Genomic DNA, 18744 nt, shown 5'->3' on the forward strand with positions numbered 1-18744 from the left:
TTTTGAAAATATCACCTAAGCGAGGTTTGATGAGGTTTGGGAAGAGTGGGAAGTTATCCCCTCGGTTTATTGGTCCCTTTGAGATCCTCGAAAGGATTGGGGAAGTGGCTTATCGTTTGGCTTTGCCGCCGTAGTTGTCCGGAGTGCATGACGTGTTTCATGTGAGTATGCTTCGGAAGTATGAGCCGGATCCGTCTCACGTGTTAGATTGGACCGACTTGGAGGTAGATGAGAATGCCTCGTATGAGGAGAGACCAGTTCGGGTCTTGGATAGGCGGGATCAAGTCCTGCGTGGCAAGACCATTCCTTTGGTAAAGGTTTTGTGGAAACATCACGGAGTGGAGGAAGCCACTTGGGAACGTGAGTTGGAAGTCCGCGAGAAATATCCGAACTTGTTTATTGATGAGTAATCTAATATTTAGATTATGTAATGTTGTTGAACTTAAGAGCTTTATATATGTCTTAAGTTGTAAAACATTGGTAATGTTTTGGTTTAAATGAATGATTGTTGTAGAACTTACCTCGATATGGGAGTTGATTATGATATTGCATATGTTGGCTATATTGTAGAACTGGAGTTGTATCATGTATATTGATTATGATATGAACTGTGAACCATGTATGTTGGAAGTGGTTGGGAATGGAAGAAAATTTGCATGTTAATAATGAACGTGTAATATATGTTGTGAAATACCTCTTCAAAAGAGATGGAATTGACAGGTAATGGGTCGGGTTGTTTAATATTATGTTGTAATATTAATAAGAATGGAGAAAACCTATTTTTTTTAAAAACTTGTGTATAATTTCAGGGACGAAATTCTTTAAGGGGGGGAGGTTATAGCGATCCCGGTTATCCCATTACTGTTCTGTTGTATTCCGGACTTGGTTCCGTGAAGTTGGTAGTGGTATCTATCTTCTTGTGTCCTTTAATTCCACATGATTGAGTTTTAGGATGTTTATGGGCTTGTGTTGAACTGGTGGGTTAAGCCTTGGTCTATATCCTTGTTGCCCAGGTTTTTGGTGTCACACTCAAGCGGGTCGTTCTGCGCTCGAGCGGAGTTTGGTTTCTAGTCTAGCGCTCGAGCGGGTGTTCTGGCGCTCGAGCGGAGATTGCACACTCCCAGTATTTCGTGTCTCTGCAAAACTTCTGCAGATGTGATTTTTACGCTCGAGCGGGTCGGTTGGCGCTCGAGTGGGTAGTACTTCCAGAGTATAAGTTCTGGGAGGGGGAAATCCACGCTCGAGCGGACTGGTTTTCGCGCTCGAGCGGAAGTGCTTTATTCTGGAGTCTTGGCGCTCGAGCGGGCCTTATTGCGCTCGAGCATGTCCAGATTTTTGTTCTTGGCGCTCGAGCATCGTGTTCTCCGCTCGAGCGGGTCATACGTATATGAGTTATCCGCTGGGTGATTTCAAATCACTTTTTGCTTTTCTTTCTCTCTCCTACTTTTTCTAAAAACCATTTTTGAGAGCCTCTCTCTCTAGATACTCCCTTCTCTCTAGGGTTTGATCTAGTTAGAGTGCCCTCCTTCTCTTCGGCCTTTGTAATAGTTGTGTTGATCGTCGAGGGTGTCGTTTTGATCTGAAAATCTCGGTCTTTGGAGCACGTTGGTTTTGGGTCTCTTCTCCATCCGAGCTCTAACTTCGAGGTAGGGATATCCTACTCCTCTTTATGAGTTTTGTCTTTAAATTTTAGTATTTTGAGATGTTGGGGTTGATTTGGTAATTTTGTGAAAGTTTGGGAGTTTTTGTGTAATTTTACAAAAGTTGGGGTTTTTATCTATATAAAACCTAGATGCATGTTTGGCATGGAAAAATGTGGAATTAATGTTGAAACATTAATGAAAATGGAACCTAAAGGTCGTGACGTAAATTATGGAAAATGCCCTAATTACATTGGTTAATTAATTTGCATAATTAATTATGAGAAATGAGGAATTGATTTGGGAAGTCATGGGAAAAAGGGGTGTGGTTGGATTATTTATCACTCACCTAGTCGGAATGTTGATTATATATCCATTGTTGCATTTATTTTCTGTATAGAAATAACTGCTTTGGGCTATCGGTGGGGGATAGTCTTGATTGTTGTAGACAATGCATGATGATTAGGCAAACTAAAACTAATCACTGGAATGTGTCATCGAGATTGACGATTGAAAGAATACATTAAATTTATGTATTATGTGATGATGTGTATAATTGTTGTTTATATGCATTGTGTTGTGTTGGAGGAGATAGGGGATGTACTCCGCGGTTTAGGGGAAGATAGGGGATGGACCTCTAAACCGGATGTTGTTGGGAGGAGATAGGGGATGGACTCCATAGATAGAGCTCATATGCTTATCTAGTGATGTGTTGACAGAGCTCATATGCTTGTCATTGGAAGTGTGATAGTGCTCATATGCATATCTGTGGAAGTAATGATATAGCTTGTATGCTTGTATGTTGTTGTGTGATATAGCTAGTATGCTTATCTATTATGAAATGGGAAGTGTTTGATATGAGTTACTGTCTCATATGAGTTGTTTGGCCAGGTTCTGAGCCATGAGTGTAAATTGAGAATTGAAAGGAATTGGAAAATGGACTGTAATATGGACTTGTATGTTATGAAACCGTAAAGTGTGGTAAGGGAAAGTATCTGTGTTGGCCATCTATCAACTGCTAATCTTTTAGTCATTGTTCATATTTGGTTTAGTATATTTCTACTGGGCTGTGGCTCACCCTATATGGGAATATCATTTTCAGGTACAGGTAGCATGCCACCTCCAAGGACGTCGCTTGGGAGGCTAGAGGCGGACACACTTTTGTTGTCTTATTTTTTTGATGTATTACATGTAAATTCAAGCCAAGGGCTTAATTTGTAAATGAATTAGCACTCTTTTGTTGTAACCAAGTGTTAACTTGGAAAGCTGTAAGCCTTTAGGGCATTTGCTTTTGTCGTTAACATGTAATACTTTTTGTAATGAAACTCTGATGAATGGAAGAACGTGGAACTTTGTAAATTAATGCATGTCTATATTGATGGGTTTTATGTTATTTTTTTGAGGGCGTTACAATTCTCCCAATTCTGAACTTGACTTGGGGTCCGAACCTCATTGGGTCCCCCAACGGCCGAGTCCGAAACCCCCGACGAAGACAAGGACTGAGTCTGAGAGTGAGCTTGCGCTCGCCTCCACCTCTTTCTGAGCCTAGAGTGCTTATGAACCGTAGGAGTTACCGAAGTGGTCTCCCATCTAACTCGACCAACACTGCTAACCATGGCCTCCACATGGGCTGCTGCCTCAACTAAAGCAAAATAATTCTTCCATATAGATCCAGCCACCTTCTCTCGGATATCATTACGCAACCGCCCTTCAAACTCATAACAACGACGCTCCTCTGTTGCCGCTAACTCTGGAGCAAACCTCGACAAACTAGTGAACCTCATCTCAAACTGAGCTAAAGGAGTAACATTCTGACGCAACTCAGCAAACTGTTCCCTCAACCTTTCCTATGCAGAAGGAGGGAAATACTTGGCCAGGAAGGCCTCAGTAAACGCAACCCACGTGGCACCTATGGTACCCTTCACATACTTCCACCAATAAATTGCGTCTCCTTTCAATTGGAATGTCACCAAAGAAACCCTCAACCCCTCGTCCTCGACTTTGCGCATATCGAGAGTCTTGGTAATTTGTTCCAGCCAATTCTCCGCCTCCAGCGGCTTTGCCTCCCCCAAAAACTCCGGTGGATTGGAGCGAAGAAATTCCTTAATAAGCTTGAGGGTATGCCCATTGTCCCCTTATTGCAAGCTAGAGCATCTTGCACCGCCCTCACAATCTCGCGTGCAACTTCCTCGCTGACAACCGATGCTACAACGGCAGGTGGTAAGGGAACCGTCGTGTCCCTCCCAATACTCCTACTACTCATCCATCCCCTATTTCCTCGTGTGGTCATCCTATAAGATTTCAAAACAATTCAACTTAGTGCACATCGCAACGGCCTTCCAGAGGCACACACTCACCACCGCTAATGCTACAATACACACTTAACTCCTAAAACTTACAATTCACAAGACATATAAACAATTTAAACATCTAAACACATAATCGAATCAAGTCCACAAGGATAGCCACTTGTTCCGAAACTCTCAAAGAATTCCTATTAGAAACCACGTTGATCAGGCGTGTTTTCTAGCAGGACCTCAAAGTAAGTTCACCGGCCACAAGTATCATCCAAGAAACTTAATCCCATGCTCACATAAATGCAACATATAAATCCTAACATCCATCCTAACTATATGCAACGTCCTCACCGAGCATAACAAACCCCTTGTGGTAAAAACCACTTCCCACGAGCCCAAAGTATTCAAACTCGGCTCGCTCCGATACCAAGTTGTCACGCCCCACTTTTTATTACTCGAACTACCATTACCAAGCCATTATTATACATCCAATTTCAGAGTTAGCATAAAAAAGCTCATAATATTCTCAAGGAATAAATCAAGGGGATTCTCTTAATCGGATAAAAGAATGCAACATGAAATACAATTAAAGAAGTTGCCCATAGGCTTACATCATTTAACAATCAAGAAGAAGGGTGTAACCCTTTTACATATATGGCATTCCGCCTACACATAAAGAGGCCCCGTGGCCAACAAATAAAGACGATCCAAAATCTTGTAGCACATCCTGATTATCACCTAAAAAACATTCAACAACATGGGATGAACATATAGTCTAGTAGGGATCTCAACATGATCCTCAACAATAACAACTTACAGATAGCTATGATCATGAATGCTAATCTTATATCATATAAATAATGTGACCTTTTATAACCAAAGTATACTTACATAATACTTTTCTCAAAAACATTTAGTTTGTACAACAAAACCAAGTTTTCGCTTTCCTTACCCAATTCCCATTTCAAGACAATTATTACCCGATAACCACCTTTTCTATTTGTAACAAAAGACCAAGTAACATCCCCTGTATTTTTGAAAACACGTTAACTAAATCTGTCTTCCTCAAGTTATTCATAACCCAAATATAAACATGATTTGACTCAAGATTCAAGGTATACCTTTAATAAAATCGCTTAAGATGGAAACTCCCTCAACTGTTCTCTAACACATCCAAGTTTACATAACACCTTTACTCGACATATGAGACAATTCACCTTACGAAATCACAATTTTCAAAACACATGATACACACAATCAAACTGAACAATAACAAATAATAACACATACTCTACATGCCCGCAGCACGGTAAGCCAATGATACACCTCTCACAACAACATGCTAATTTACCAGACACCAGTTGGAAGGGAATGGTACCTCTACTCCAGTTTACCATGCGCAAGCTGGAAGGGTATGGTACCTCAGATTCTCGGCGCAGCCAATTCTCCAGGCGCTAGCTGGAAGGTAATGGTACCTTTGATTCTCAGTGCATCACACCCCTTTCGATCATCATTCCAAACCACATTCACAGATAACACAAGTGCACTACACATACATAATCATAACAACAATCACAATGTCATCCTCCACCGATGACCAAGGACAAAACCTCTAAACAAGATATATGTTAAACACATATTACCGTTGACCAATTCTCACAAGGTTTTAGACCAACAATCAACACGACTCCAAGGTTTCATCTATCACTTGATGTTCCTTTCTCAATTAAGAGGACATTATCGTTTCATCTTCCTTTGATATTTAAAAAAATTCCCAATTTACAATACACAAAGTACACCATCCATAACTCAACTTTCACCATTTAGACAAGGAACTCCCACATAGATTACACAATCACAATTTACTCCATTTCTACTTAATGAAGGATTAACTCCATGAATTCTAATCTCATGATTAAATCTCTTTTTATCAATCAACGAATTATCAATTGTTGGACTTAACTAAAATCAACTTAACACAAGTCAAATACACTACTTCATGAAAACCCATTTTAAATTCCCGAACATAACCACATCAATAATTAAATCTCTTGGTTCGTAACATGGTAAATTCATCAACTCGTTGTGTTTTAAACATAGCCAATCTAACACAAATAAAAGCTCAAATTATGAAACCCATCTTAGTCATAAATCAATTTATCAAATCACTCATCAAATTTCTTAAATTTCTCACACAATTATTTAACAATTTTAATCTTTTTTTATCCATTAGGCATTTCAACAAAATTAGGGTTTTAGCTCTCTAATCAAGAATATAAAGAAATCACATCGCAAATTAACCCAACATCAACCCAATACATAATATTTCAATCTCTACACCCATATCATATACCCTCTACCATGATTTTTGAAAAAAGATCCATATCAACATGGTTTAATGCAATACAAACTTACCACATGTCTATCCATAGTAGAGGTATTGAAAAGCATCAAAGAAACCCCTACCTCAATGATTGATGAAGAAAAGATGAAACCTTGGCTTCAAAAGAGAGAGAGTCTTGATTTCCTCTACCCAAGTGATGCCCTAACTTTAGATCTTCAAGATCTAGAGGAAGAGAGTGAAGATCTTGACCCAAACATTAGCAAAATCAAAGTGTTTTGAGGCTTGAGAGAGATTTCTAGAGAGAAGGGAGAGGAAAATAGGGTTTAGAGGGAGAGAGAAATGAGCAAAATGTGTAAAAGAATCAGACCAAAATGTTATAAAAAATAGAGTTTCGGACTACCCAGTTGGCTGCTCGTGCGGCCAACTCCACCGCTCGAGCGGCCCACCTTGACCGCTCGTACGGCCCACTTTCTCCGCTTGAGCGCTGCAGACAGTAGCAAAAATTCTGGGTGTCAAGCCACACCGCTCGAGCAGCCCCTCCCACCGCTCGAGCGGCCCTCCTCTGAACATGCGGCCTAGGGCCCCGCACGTGCGGTCCTAGCCTAGCTGCTCAAAATTTCAACTTCGCTCCCGGGTACCCCGGACTCACCCGCGCGCCCTCGGAACAACCGAAATTCAACAACGACTAATATACGAACTAGAAAAAAAATCATTCCCGGACATTTCAAATCCAACGAGGATAAAAGAAAGTGAATCGAGGAAAGAAAAGAAAAGGAGAGAAAGGAACCGACCGTCACAATATATACAAAAAGAAAAAAAAAGAGAAAGAAAAAAGAAGTCCATGATTTCATCTCCATCTCCAAAAATCATTAACCCTTTGAGTGTGTGTTTGTTTGTACTCAGTACTCTGTATTTTTTTTTATCTATATATATGCATATTTCTGTTTGGTTTTCTTACAACCTTGCAGTAAGCACGAATAAGAATAGACTATATGCTATGACATTAGGCAATAAATGCTGGTTTAAAGCATAACGGAAGGTAAGCGCCCAATTCTTAAGACCGGTCAAAATGAGGTGTCTACAATGATGCATCACTAACAGTTCTTTTTTTTTTTTGCTAATAAAAAGAAGAAGAAAAAAAAGGCAGAAAAAATGTTGTGTTGCCCTTCAAGGAGTGATGCATCCCTTGGAGGCAAACCATTGTGAAGAAAAAAGAAACATTAAGAGTGTATTTTAGAGTAGAATCAATTAAGTCACTCAATGTCAATAGCAGGCATCTTCGATTGATAAATATATATATAGTTATATATAACCAAAAAAATCTCAACCAGTATTAATATGACTGGCAATATTAAAATTATAAATCATCATAAAAGGTTGTTTTAGCTGAAAATTAAATGAAGATAAAAAAAATATTTATTTTCTTTATATATTTTCATGATTTTTCTTGATTTGAATCTCACAAAATGTCTCACTAACCGTTTACGAAAATGTAGGGGAGGAGACAAATATTAAACAAGCCACAGTAATGGAATTATTAAAATATATATATATATATATATATTATAATGCTTGAAGGTGTTTGAATTCCGGAAGGTCATTGGTTATTCGGTAAATGTACGTTGTGATGTGATATTTAATAAACTTGAGAAGGTATTTTTAAAATACTAACAAAATAAATAACATGTATGTTGTTTAGATTTTTAAATTAGTAATAGATAATCACAATATAATTTATAACTTTCACTTTAGATAAATACATCATAAATTTATTGTTAGTAACTTTTAATACAAAGGGACATAATACACCGCAAAATGATAAGTTTTTGTAATCTGATTATATAATAAAGAGATGATTTAAAATAACTAGACAAAGGAGATCCACATAGGATCCCAATTTCAATAATTCGAACCGTTCACATTTTCAAATTTGTCGAGTATATCATACCTGTAAAAAAAAATCGATTGGATATCGAAAACCACATGTTCGGATAACTGGTTATTAAATTTTTTTTAATAAACGATTTTAGTTTGATGTTCCAAATGCGTGGTTTCCGATATCCGATCAACTTGATTTTTTACAAGTACGATATACTCAACAAATCCTAAAATGGGAACGATTCAGATCATCAAAATTGGGCCCAAAAGTGAGCCCAATGACTCACCATGTAAGAAGGCAAGGAAAGGATCCAAGGAGAGGATCCTTGCCCCATAGGATACCCTATATTTTGCAGGGCTTTTTTCTTTTTGGGATGGCTTTCTTCCCTCCATGGAAAATTATTAAGTTTGGTCTTATATATTTTTTTTATCTCCTTAATTAAAAACTTCTTTTGCACATTTGAGGTAGGTTTGAAGGACACAACAATACTTACTATGATTTTCATGCCGAAAGTTAGATTTGGTGTTCAAATCTTTGTTCATTTTTTCTTATGATACGTGTCCTTTATTTATTTTATAAATAATTTTAGATATTCATCTTTAATTTTTGTGAATTTATTTCGAATGAGATTGTGTTGTTGTGATTGAATTTGTGTAGTGATGTTCACGTATAAAATAAATCTGAATCACAAGATAATGATTCCGAATAATCTCTAAATTGCTAAAGATGGATTTGTGTAGTGATGTTTATTAAAATAGACTTTTTTTTTTTAAAAAAAAAAGATAAAATGAAAATATTATAATTATTGAATCAATTTATTTTTTTATAAATAATATATACAATTTTTTTTTATAAAATAATAATTTAAATAATTAAAATAAAATTCATAATAAACTCCATAAACCAAAACGGAACCGTAATAAAATTCACCCTCAAGTTCTCTCAAGACAACGCGGTTCAACAACCCTAGTCCCGGCCAGTGGGCCATATTTCTTTCCCGCGTCTCATCAATTATTGCCTCGGTACATCTGTAGTTGGCTATCTCTTCTCAGGACAACGTGGTTCGATAATGCTGGTCCCGACCAGTGGGCCATATTTCTTCTCTCTCATGATCCATCTCTCTCTTTGAAACCCAGACCAGACCATCAAAGAAAAAACGTGTTCACACTCTCTCATGATCCATTTTTCTCTTTGAAACCCAGACCAGACCATCAAAGAAAGAACCTGTCCTCTCTCTCTCTCTAGCCAAGACTCCAACACGACCCTGTTTTGGTAGTAGTTCCTTTCAAAGCCATGGACAGTAGTATCTCCCAACCAAATCCACTTAACAACCACCACCGCCGCTGCCACCACCACAAACAACAACAATGACGACTACCAAGTTGCGCTCACTAACATGATTGGTCGAGATCTTAATTTCATGAAAGAGACCATGACAGAGATTCAAAAGTATGTAGCTCATATGAATGTGTAAATCAACTAGGCTTGTGAGAAATTTAAGGAGCTCAAAATAAGAGGAGGGAGCGATACTAACGAACTTGACCAACTGAAAATGTCTATGAAGAAGTTGAAATCCTAGATTCCCTCCAAGCTTAAAATCCATTATAATGATGATTCAAAACCACATCGGAAACCATGGTTTGACAGATCCATTAATAGTAGCAGCGGCAACAACCAAGTCGATGTAAACGAGGCCGGCAATTTGCACAGTTTGTACAATCAGCCAAAGTTTGATCACACCCCTGCACTTGCAGATATCCAGGTATCTTTCCATAGCCTCCCTCCGGAACTAAAATATTTTTTGGATTTTTTCCTGATTTTCCCAGAAATGGCTACCATGAAGAAAAGTTTTGTGATTTACTGGTGGATTGGACTATACCCAGTACAAGCAGAACTAGCATAGCTTCTTGCCAACTCTATCTTGGATGAGCTCACTGCAAAGGGCTTCATCGAGCCTATCTACAAAAATTGCGGATTCATTGTGGATAGCTACAGGATGCCCCCTGCCATTCGTTGTGTTTTAACCACTGAACCAAAATTGGATCAGTTTGGTGATTTTCCGTATCGAGGCCTCACCTTTCGGAATAGCAACGTTGTCAACGTTGATGTGGCTATTATTGATGGAAGACATGAAATTATTTTCAAAAGGGACACCAATTTGAAAATTGTTTACTTGGGAAGGTGGCAGAATTCGGTCACGCATCACATTGAAGTCTCAGACATCAAAATTCTCAATTTTCTCAAGAATATGAAACAATTGAGGTTTCTTAGCCTTCAAGGAATTTCTTTGATTATAGAGCTTCCTCAGTACATTTCACAACTGACTGATCGTAAAATTCTAGATCTCAAAGCGTGTCACAACCTTGAGGTGGTTCCAGATTGGATTAGCTTGCTTGAAAATTTGACACACTTGGATATATCTGAGTGTTACCTTTTAGATCACATGCCCAAAGGGCTTGGTGCATTATCTAATCTCCAAGTCCTTAAGGGATTTATTATTTGAGATTTTAAGGACAAAAAGTCATGTACTGTCAATAATTTGACAAAATTGTCAAAGCTACGAAAATTGAGCATATCCATAAGTACGAAAGAATTTCCAACAGATCTGCAGCTTCATCATTTACAATGATTAAAATTGCTACAGAAGTTGAAAATATCTTGGTCAGGATGCATTTTACGAGGTAAAACTGATGATTCACCTAAGCAAGCATAACTATTTTCCAAGCAAACAACGCTGACAAGATCATTCATTGAGCAGTGTGATCCAAAACTTCCTCTCCTATTGAAACTTCCTTCATCGTTGCAAAAACTAGAGCTTGAGGGTTTTCCTGAGATAGATACACCTGGTTGGTTGTGGTCTGGCAATTTAAAGAATTTGAAGAAACTTTACATTAGAGGAGGACTATTGTGTAATCTGGACAAAATAAGAGCTACCACAGTTGAAATGTTACAATTGAAGTACTTGAGTAACTTAGAGATGCCTTGGAAAGACATTATGATGTTATTTCCCAATTTGATTTACTTGGAGAAAGTAGAATGCCCCGGCCTCAATTCGTTCTCGTGTGATCAGAATGGTGTTTGGATGAGGAAAGACAATGGCATCGATGAGAAATGTGGTGAAAGAAGCTATTGAGAGAGGAAGGGAAGCCTCTTTCTATTGTCTTCCCTTTCTACTTCTAGGCTAGCAAATTAATGACTTGAGAGATAGTATATAGTAATTTTTCTCTCCCATGAAAAACTAGTTGTATGCATTTATTTATTGAATCAAATGTATATGTCTTGAAGGTCATTCATCAAGGCTTCTTTACAAGTTTTCAATAAAGTTTCATTTGGGTAAGGCAGAGCATGTATTTATTGGTAATTTTTTCTAAGGGGAAATTACAAAAATAAAAATAAAAAATAAAAAATCAGAGTTTGAATTTTGTAAACAAAACACAAGCCTTAATTTTTAATTTTATAAATTTAAATTCTAATTTTTTGATTTGTTTTTAATCTAAACCATCGACCTACTTTCCTATAAGTTACAATGAAAGATGTTTTATCAGCTTTGAAGAATTCTTGATTTCAAATGAGTTTTTTTTTTCAATTTAAATTTTTATCTAAATGTATAATTTATTACACGTCTTTAACTTTGTAATAAATAATGCTGAGTTTTAATTTTCCACTACCCTTCATTTTTCTTGTATTAAGTTATATTCAATATTTCAGTCACTTTACACATTAACATTTTTATTATGTGAATGTGGTGGAATTTAGTGAACTATTTGAAAGGAATATATATAAAAATTTAAAAGATGGGAGTGATAGGTATTGGTATCATTGTGAGAGATTTCATGAGAAATGGCATCAAGCAGTGAGAGAATTGCAAATGAATCTGTTGTGGACAACATTAAAGTAGTTGGGGCGTACAAAGTTGTGTCTTTTGCCAATGGCTTGAATTTGTTGCATACAGGCTAAGGAATATTTACTTTTAACCAAACAAATTTGTTTTAATGAAGAAAATTTATCATCTATTGGAAAGCATACAAGTTGAGGTATTTTCTTTTAACCAAACAAATTTGTTTTAATGAAGAAAATTTCTAAATCTATTGGGAATCATACAAGCTGAGAGTAGTTTATTTTAACCATACAAATTAGTTGTAATGAAGAAAATTTCTCATCTATTAGGAATATCATTGCTGATATGATATCAAAGAGTGGATGGGAGTTTTAAATCTGCTTGTATTCATGACAAAATGCTAGGAAATGAAACTGCCCATCTATGGCCACTTTGAATGGAAGAGGTTCTAATTGAGGTTGTTTCTTGTGTCCATTCTGATTTTGTCTGTACTTTATAAATGAAATCATTTTTCTACATAAAAAGAATTTTTTTTAATTCTTTTACGCGTTGTTTTTAAATCGTTACATCAGTAGAAGACTTCCATCATTCCATACATTTTCATTTGTGGAATTTATTAGTACAATTTCTACCTTATTTACATCTCTAAAATTTCTAACATATTCATATTTCATTGAAACCCAATAAATATATTTTCCACTACGAAATCGCTTGGGTGTCCACAAAGAACAAATGAGAGTCATTTAATTAATAAAATTACAACTTTTTCCTTTCCCGCAGCAAGGCCAAAAGTTTCCACTGAAGCATAGCCATAATAATAATAGTTTTAAAAAAATAAAATAAAATAGAAAAAGCTAAGAAGGATAGTTGTCTTGCAATATATGAACTTCAAATCACTCATGCCAGTTTCAATAATCCTTTAGGCTTCGTCAAAATCATTTAAAAACCTATATTCCAACCAAAAGAAATATGTCAATGTGAAATGTAATTCAAAAAAAACTGAAGCTGATTACCACAAAAGTATAAACTCCCTCTATGTAAAATTTTAACATATATAATGTAGTAAATATTTTCAGTAAAATTTTCTAATAATTCCAACCCCAACAAAAAATCTGATTCTAGCTTAATAAATCAGTTTCAAGCTCCCCAAACAAAGATTTAAAGATGTTAAGGCAAAAAATTAAAATAAAAGACTCGTCAATGGACCTGCATAGCCCTTTCAAACCTCCAAAACCTGAAAATTTTCCAATTGAAAACAATAATACAATATCCATGTTTATGAAGATTGATTAATAAAATAACCATGTCTGCTATAACGGTAGCTAAAATGCTATTTTTCATTCATTTCTCCCAGCTATCACGGAGAAAAAAAAAGCTAGTATGAAGATGGCATCCGAATATGATAGAAAATAAAGAAATATAAATGCAAGGTGAGTGGACACATGTAGGCATAGCAATAACTCTAAGTCCTAACATTATCAGTAGCATTTCAATTTTGAAGTGATAAATTACAATTTACAATAAGACACTTGGTCTGCAAACTTTTTTTAAAAAATGTACCTAACATTAATATCAACCCCAAAGTCAACAACCCTCCTCCACAATACAAAACCAAATATACTATTCCTAAAACAAATCATTCTAGAAAGTTAAGTAATCTGAGTTTTCCAGCTAGAAAGTTAAGTAATCTGAGTTTTCCAGCTAATTCATAAAATACAAAAACAACAAATCTTATCAAGCAAAGGATACCAATTAATGTAATTCACTAACAACATACCAATAACATACCAAAGGGCACCAACTAATGCACTCCAAAAAAAATTCTTATCTCCTAACTCTCACCAACAACATACCAATGGCATGGAAATTCAGTAAAACCAAAGGACACCAACTAATATACTCCAAAAAATGTGCAAGAAACAATAAAAAACCAAAATATCTAAATATAAACAATTATTATGAAACAACGGTTAGTTTGCGATTGTTTCTCTCTCTTTGTATGGTTCTTCTCACAACAACAACAAACTAAACTTATCTCGCTAATAAAAAAAAAACAAAAGAACCACCAAAAATGCATGAATACCTTATTTTGATATCATCGAAGCATATAATTCTACCATTTGAATATATTGTTGGTGAACTATTTTATTTCTCTCATTTGGTGTTATGATGAAGTGCCAGAGCATGGGAAAGTGCTGGAAGAGATTTTCCTTTCCACGACAGGCAAACCTAATAATTTCTTTAATTATATATATATATATATATATATATTTTAAAAGGGTCTATCAGTTTATTCTATGCTTACCTTAGTGCCTCCCAGGTAGCGAATGTGTAGTGTTTATCTTTTTTATTTCAACCTAAAATAGGAAAGAGTTGGACAACGGAGAGAGATCAACAGATTAATTTCCACTAGGAGCAACTAAATCTTAACCAAAAGTAGTGATCTAAAATCTGTTACATATAAAGAAATAGACCGGAAAGCAAAGTATGCAAATCAACTTTGAAAACAACTAGGTGTGCAATTCCAGTCTCTTTGTGGTTGTTTAGTATTTTGCAAAACATTAAAGTGGACTGGAACTTCAATTCTACTACCAAAATCTAATTACTCACCAATATCACTATAAACGTACTATCATGCACCATTCCAATATGCATTGTCACTCCATTCAAACAAAATCTTTCAACCTATATTCATTACAATACATAGTACCCCTCACCAAATCCCAATTCCCTCATCTTGAACACTGTTAAATAATTATAAAACTGGACGTATAAGTCACCATGTTTATTGAAAACAATAGGGGAATTTTAAATTGTTCCTCAATTTCAAAGTCAATTAACTGAAAAAATTCAAATCCTAGCCATGAACATAAAGAAACCATTAATTTGAAACCATCTTTTAAATAAAAAAAACCAAATTAACTGATGAATTTACCTTTTATAGCTATGAATTTTATTAAGTAAAAATAAAACAAAGTAAGTTTTCATCTTTCTCTCTATAACCATAACTTTTCCAGTTAAAACAAACAAAAAGACAATTTTATATAAAGAAAACAAAGTAGCAATCTTTCAGCAAATCAACAATAGCTAAAGATACAATATTAAATAATAAATAACCTATCTTCATAATTGTGCCTAATTGGTGATCATACGAGATTGTGTTTTTCATGACACATACAATTTTAAGGAGAAGGTTACCTTAAAAATAAAAATAAAAAATTCAACCCTCCATAAAGATAACCCAAAGCATCGTCAACTTTCGAACATAACAGTTATTTAGACGTTCAAATGTGACTTTAATCAGTAGTAATAGTTTAATTAAATCAAAGATCACAATCCAATTTGATGATACTGATTGCTCCAGACGGAACGGGTCGGATTGATCCACGCTTCCCAAACTGTTGCCCGAGTGTCGAGCCCGTAGAGAGACCTGTACAAGACTTCAACGGGGAACGGGGAGTCCCCCAGCGAGCCCTGTGACTATCAAGTTAGTGAGGTGAGAGTGATGAGGGAGTTCAGAGAGGATGGAGATAGAGAACTTAACCTTTCCTTTGTCTTAGAAGCCTGCTTATATCCTTTGCCCATCATTTCCTTGTCCACTCCGAGCTGTCATGTTGGCCGAAAGTCTATGTTCTAGCTTGCCTCGTTCATGGTGAGGCTGTTATGTTCTGTCATGAAGGGTTATCGCAATAAATGTTGTAGGGAACTCATTAATGGCTGATGTGTCGTGCAATAACTTTGCAGGATCTTTGTCTACTGACGTGGCTGGTTCTTCACTTGCCAAGTGTTTAGATGTCATTGGTGCTTGGAGTAACGTTGGGTTCCTAGAATGTTGAGCTTTAGTGTTATGAATCATGGATTGGGCCTTAAGTGGTGGGCCATATCCTTTATGGGCTCACCCATGTCAATAGTCCTCCATTCCCAAGTGCAGCTTCAGTCCAACGAAGGGAATAAGAAAGAAAACAGGGGTGGTGAGAGGTCGACAGAAAGAAGACCAAATGGGGGGGCGGACTGACCGCGAGAAGTGACCAAGTGGAGGGATTGACCGTAAGGAGGGCCGACCGCGAAGGGTGACCGAGTGGACGGGTCAACCGTGAGGAGAGCCGACCACGAAGGGTGACTGCGTGGAGGGGCCGATCATGAGAAGTGACCGAGTGGAGGGATCGACCGTAAGGAGGGCCGACTGCGAAGGGTGACCCAGTCGACGGGACGACCGTGAGGATAGGCGACCATGAAGGGTGACCGAGTGAAGGGACCAATCGTGAGAAGGGTCGACTACGAAGGGTGACCGAGTAGAGGGGCTGATCGTGAGGAGGGCCGACCACGAAGGGTGACCGGGTGGACGAACCAAACGTGAAGAGGGTCGACCGAAAATAGGTGACTAAAGGAGAAGGGAAAGCGGCGGTGCGCGGGGCTCGAGGAGCGACGGGACACGTGGTGAAGTGAAGTGGAATAGACAGGGAAGGGGAACGGAGTAGTGGATCGTGGTCGTACACGTGGCAAAATCCTTTAATGGAGGAGGTGACGTTAGTAAGAAGTGAAAGGACAGGGTGATATAGGGCAGTGAAAAGGCAGGGGCGGGAGTCTTTCAAAATTTTTCAAACTGGCAGAATTGAATCTTGACCCTTGGAATATAGGCAAGCCGTGAGCCTTTGGGGTTATTTGTTTTACCTACTTCATCGCAAAAAACCAACACATCCCTGAAGTGAACTCATTTGTTTTGTGTGACACGCCTCTACGACACTTTGTGAATTTCCTTGTGCCAGTGTCCGAAGCTATATGCAGACACATAGCAGGAATGGCACGAGATGAGGTGCCAACCATGAGACTAGACCCTTTGGGGGACGACGACGCAATAGAGTTGGCGGAACAATATTGGGCGGAGCGGAGGGAGGAGAGGGGAGCCGTACAAGGGGCGCAGGCTCGCCCGACTACGATGATCACGGCCGCTAGGCCGATTAGCCAAGTGGAGCTGTGTAGACCGCCCGAACTCGCTCCGCGCGTCCCCCTTTCGGAGAGGGCGCGAATTGGGTTCATAGCTACTACAGTTCGGACTCCTGTCACAGTTTTGAATCTAATCTCACAAAGTGCAATGTAAGACTGATAAATCACCAAAGAGTCCAAATCCAACAATTGGTTTTGAAAAATCAATTTTGAATCAAAAAGCGCCAAACATGGACTGCTTTGCCAGATTTCAGAGTCGCCACCTAAATATTTTGTTTTGGGAAATTTAGGAAATCCTGACTCGTGCCAAAGCCACGTGTCCGTCATCACCAAAGTTTTCTCGGCTCAGGAACTTGGGTACGAGAGGGGAAGGTCCTGAAATGAGCACTCCTGCTCGCCCGATCAAAGATCGGCCTCTACTAACATGATATGTTGTTTTTGAAAACACATGTGTTCTTATTCTAGTTTATTGGCTAACTTACTATGTGATGCGCATAGCATACAAGTATAGACTCAATCGCAAGAATTGGAACAAAACATCTCATGTTTGTTTTTTTCGAAAATGGTTTGAAAGTACTACTCGTAAGTAGGCTAAGAAGCGGATTTGCCACCCTCAAGTGGGCTTAAAAAACAACATGATTTTGCCACTCCGCAAAGTGGGCTTAAAACGCACATTTTGATGAATTGTTCCAATTCAAGCAATGAAGCCTTCATCCATAGGCATTCATGCAGTTAAACACTTAAGCAGTTAGCCTCATGGCAAGCATGCTATCATGGCAGTCACTTACACACATGCAAGGATGCTAAAGCATAAACACTCACAGTGTACTCCGAGCCAAAACAGAAGCTATGTTAGAAATCAATGCATGATCCTAGCTATGTTTCAAATGCCTAATGCAACACATGCAAAATGCAACTAAAATAAGCTCAGCTATCTAAAATGGCATATGAATGCAACACTTGATAACATGTTGTTAAACACGTATCCAAGTAAATGTATTGAAATACGATGCAATTTGAATGATGCGCCAAGCCCGGTGCATGCAAGACAAATGAATGATGCACGCATGCAAGCATAATGTATGCTAATTGAAATATGCCCTAAAACTAACCATCGAAAGGAGTTAAATAAAAGGGAGAAAGACGTGGGTTGGAAGACATTCACACACACGCACACTTATTACAACATTGTGCCCAGCTAAGCTAATCTAAGCTAAGCTAATCAACTAATCTAATTAAGCTAATTAGACTAATTATTACAAACCAATAAAGAAATAGCTAAACTAAGCTACTTAATTATTACAACACTTAATTAATTAACAAATTAACTAATTAAATTACAAATTGATGCTAACTAACAAGTAAGCATTAAACTAAGCTGCTCCAACTCTGTTTGAAGAAGAAAAGGATGTATGCTCGCACTCGGTTTTTCACCTCAAAACACCTTCCGGTTTGCTCTTTCAAAGGCTCTGTTTGCAGGGTGTCCTCAAGAACTTGCTGCTGGATCTCACCAAAGCAGTGCTGAGGAGTGCACCAGTGGCCTACCGGCCATGAATGGTTGCTGCCGACCCTCCTGCCGGCCAAGGATGCATACTGCCGGCCATAGATGAAGCAGTGTCGGCCATCTGCAAGGCACCACTGGCCACTGGTGTGCTGTGACACCAAACTGCAACAAAGCACAGGATAGAGAAAATGGAGGGTCTCCCAAAGGTATGTACATACTGTACCACTCCTTATCACCCCAAAACATCAAGGGAGAGGCACTACTGGATCCAAAACCATCAATCAAGCGTTTGGAATGC

General features: G+C 37.8%; 1 protein-coding gene across 1 annotated transcript; it reads left to right on the forward strand.

Annotated features, from left to right (window-relative positions):
- Nucleotides 1–9556: 9556 nt before the first annotated feature.
- Nucleotides 9557–11293, forward strand: LOC145802574 (uncharacterized). The gene is made up of 4 exons (XM_082895309.1): nucleotides 9557–9609; nucleotides 9808–9922; nucleotides 10103–10639; nucleotides 10919–11293. The coding sequence occupies exons 1-4, from the start codon at nucleotides 9557–9559 to the stop codon at nucleotides 11291–11293; spliced, it is 1080 nt and encodes a 359-aa protein (XP_082751435.1).
- The last annotated feature ends 7451 nt before the right edge of the window (nucleotides 11294–18744 follow it).

This window comes from Camellia sinensis, chromosome 11 (genome assembly GCF_055761805.1).
Source record: "Camellia sinensis isolate YWXY chromosome 11, ASM5576180v1, whole genome shotgun sequence".
Classification (NCBI taxonomy): Eukaryota; Viridiplantae; Streptophyta; class Magnoliopsida; order Ericales; family Theaceae; genus Camellia; species Camellia sinensis.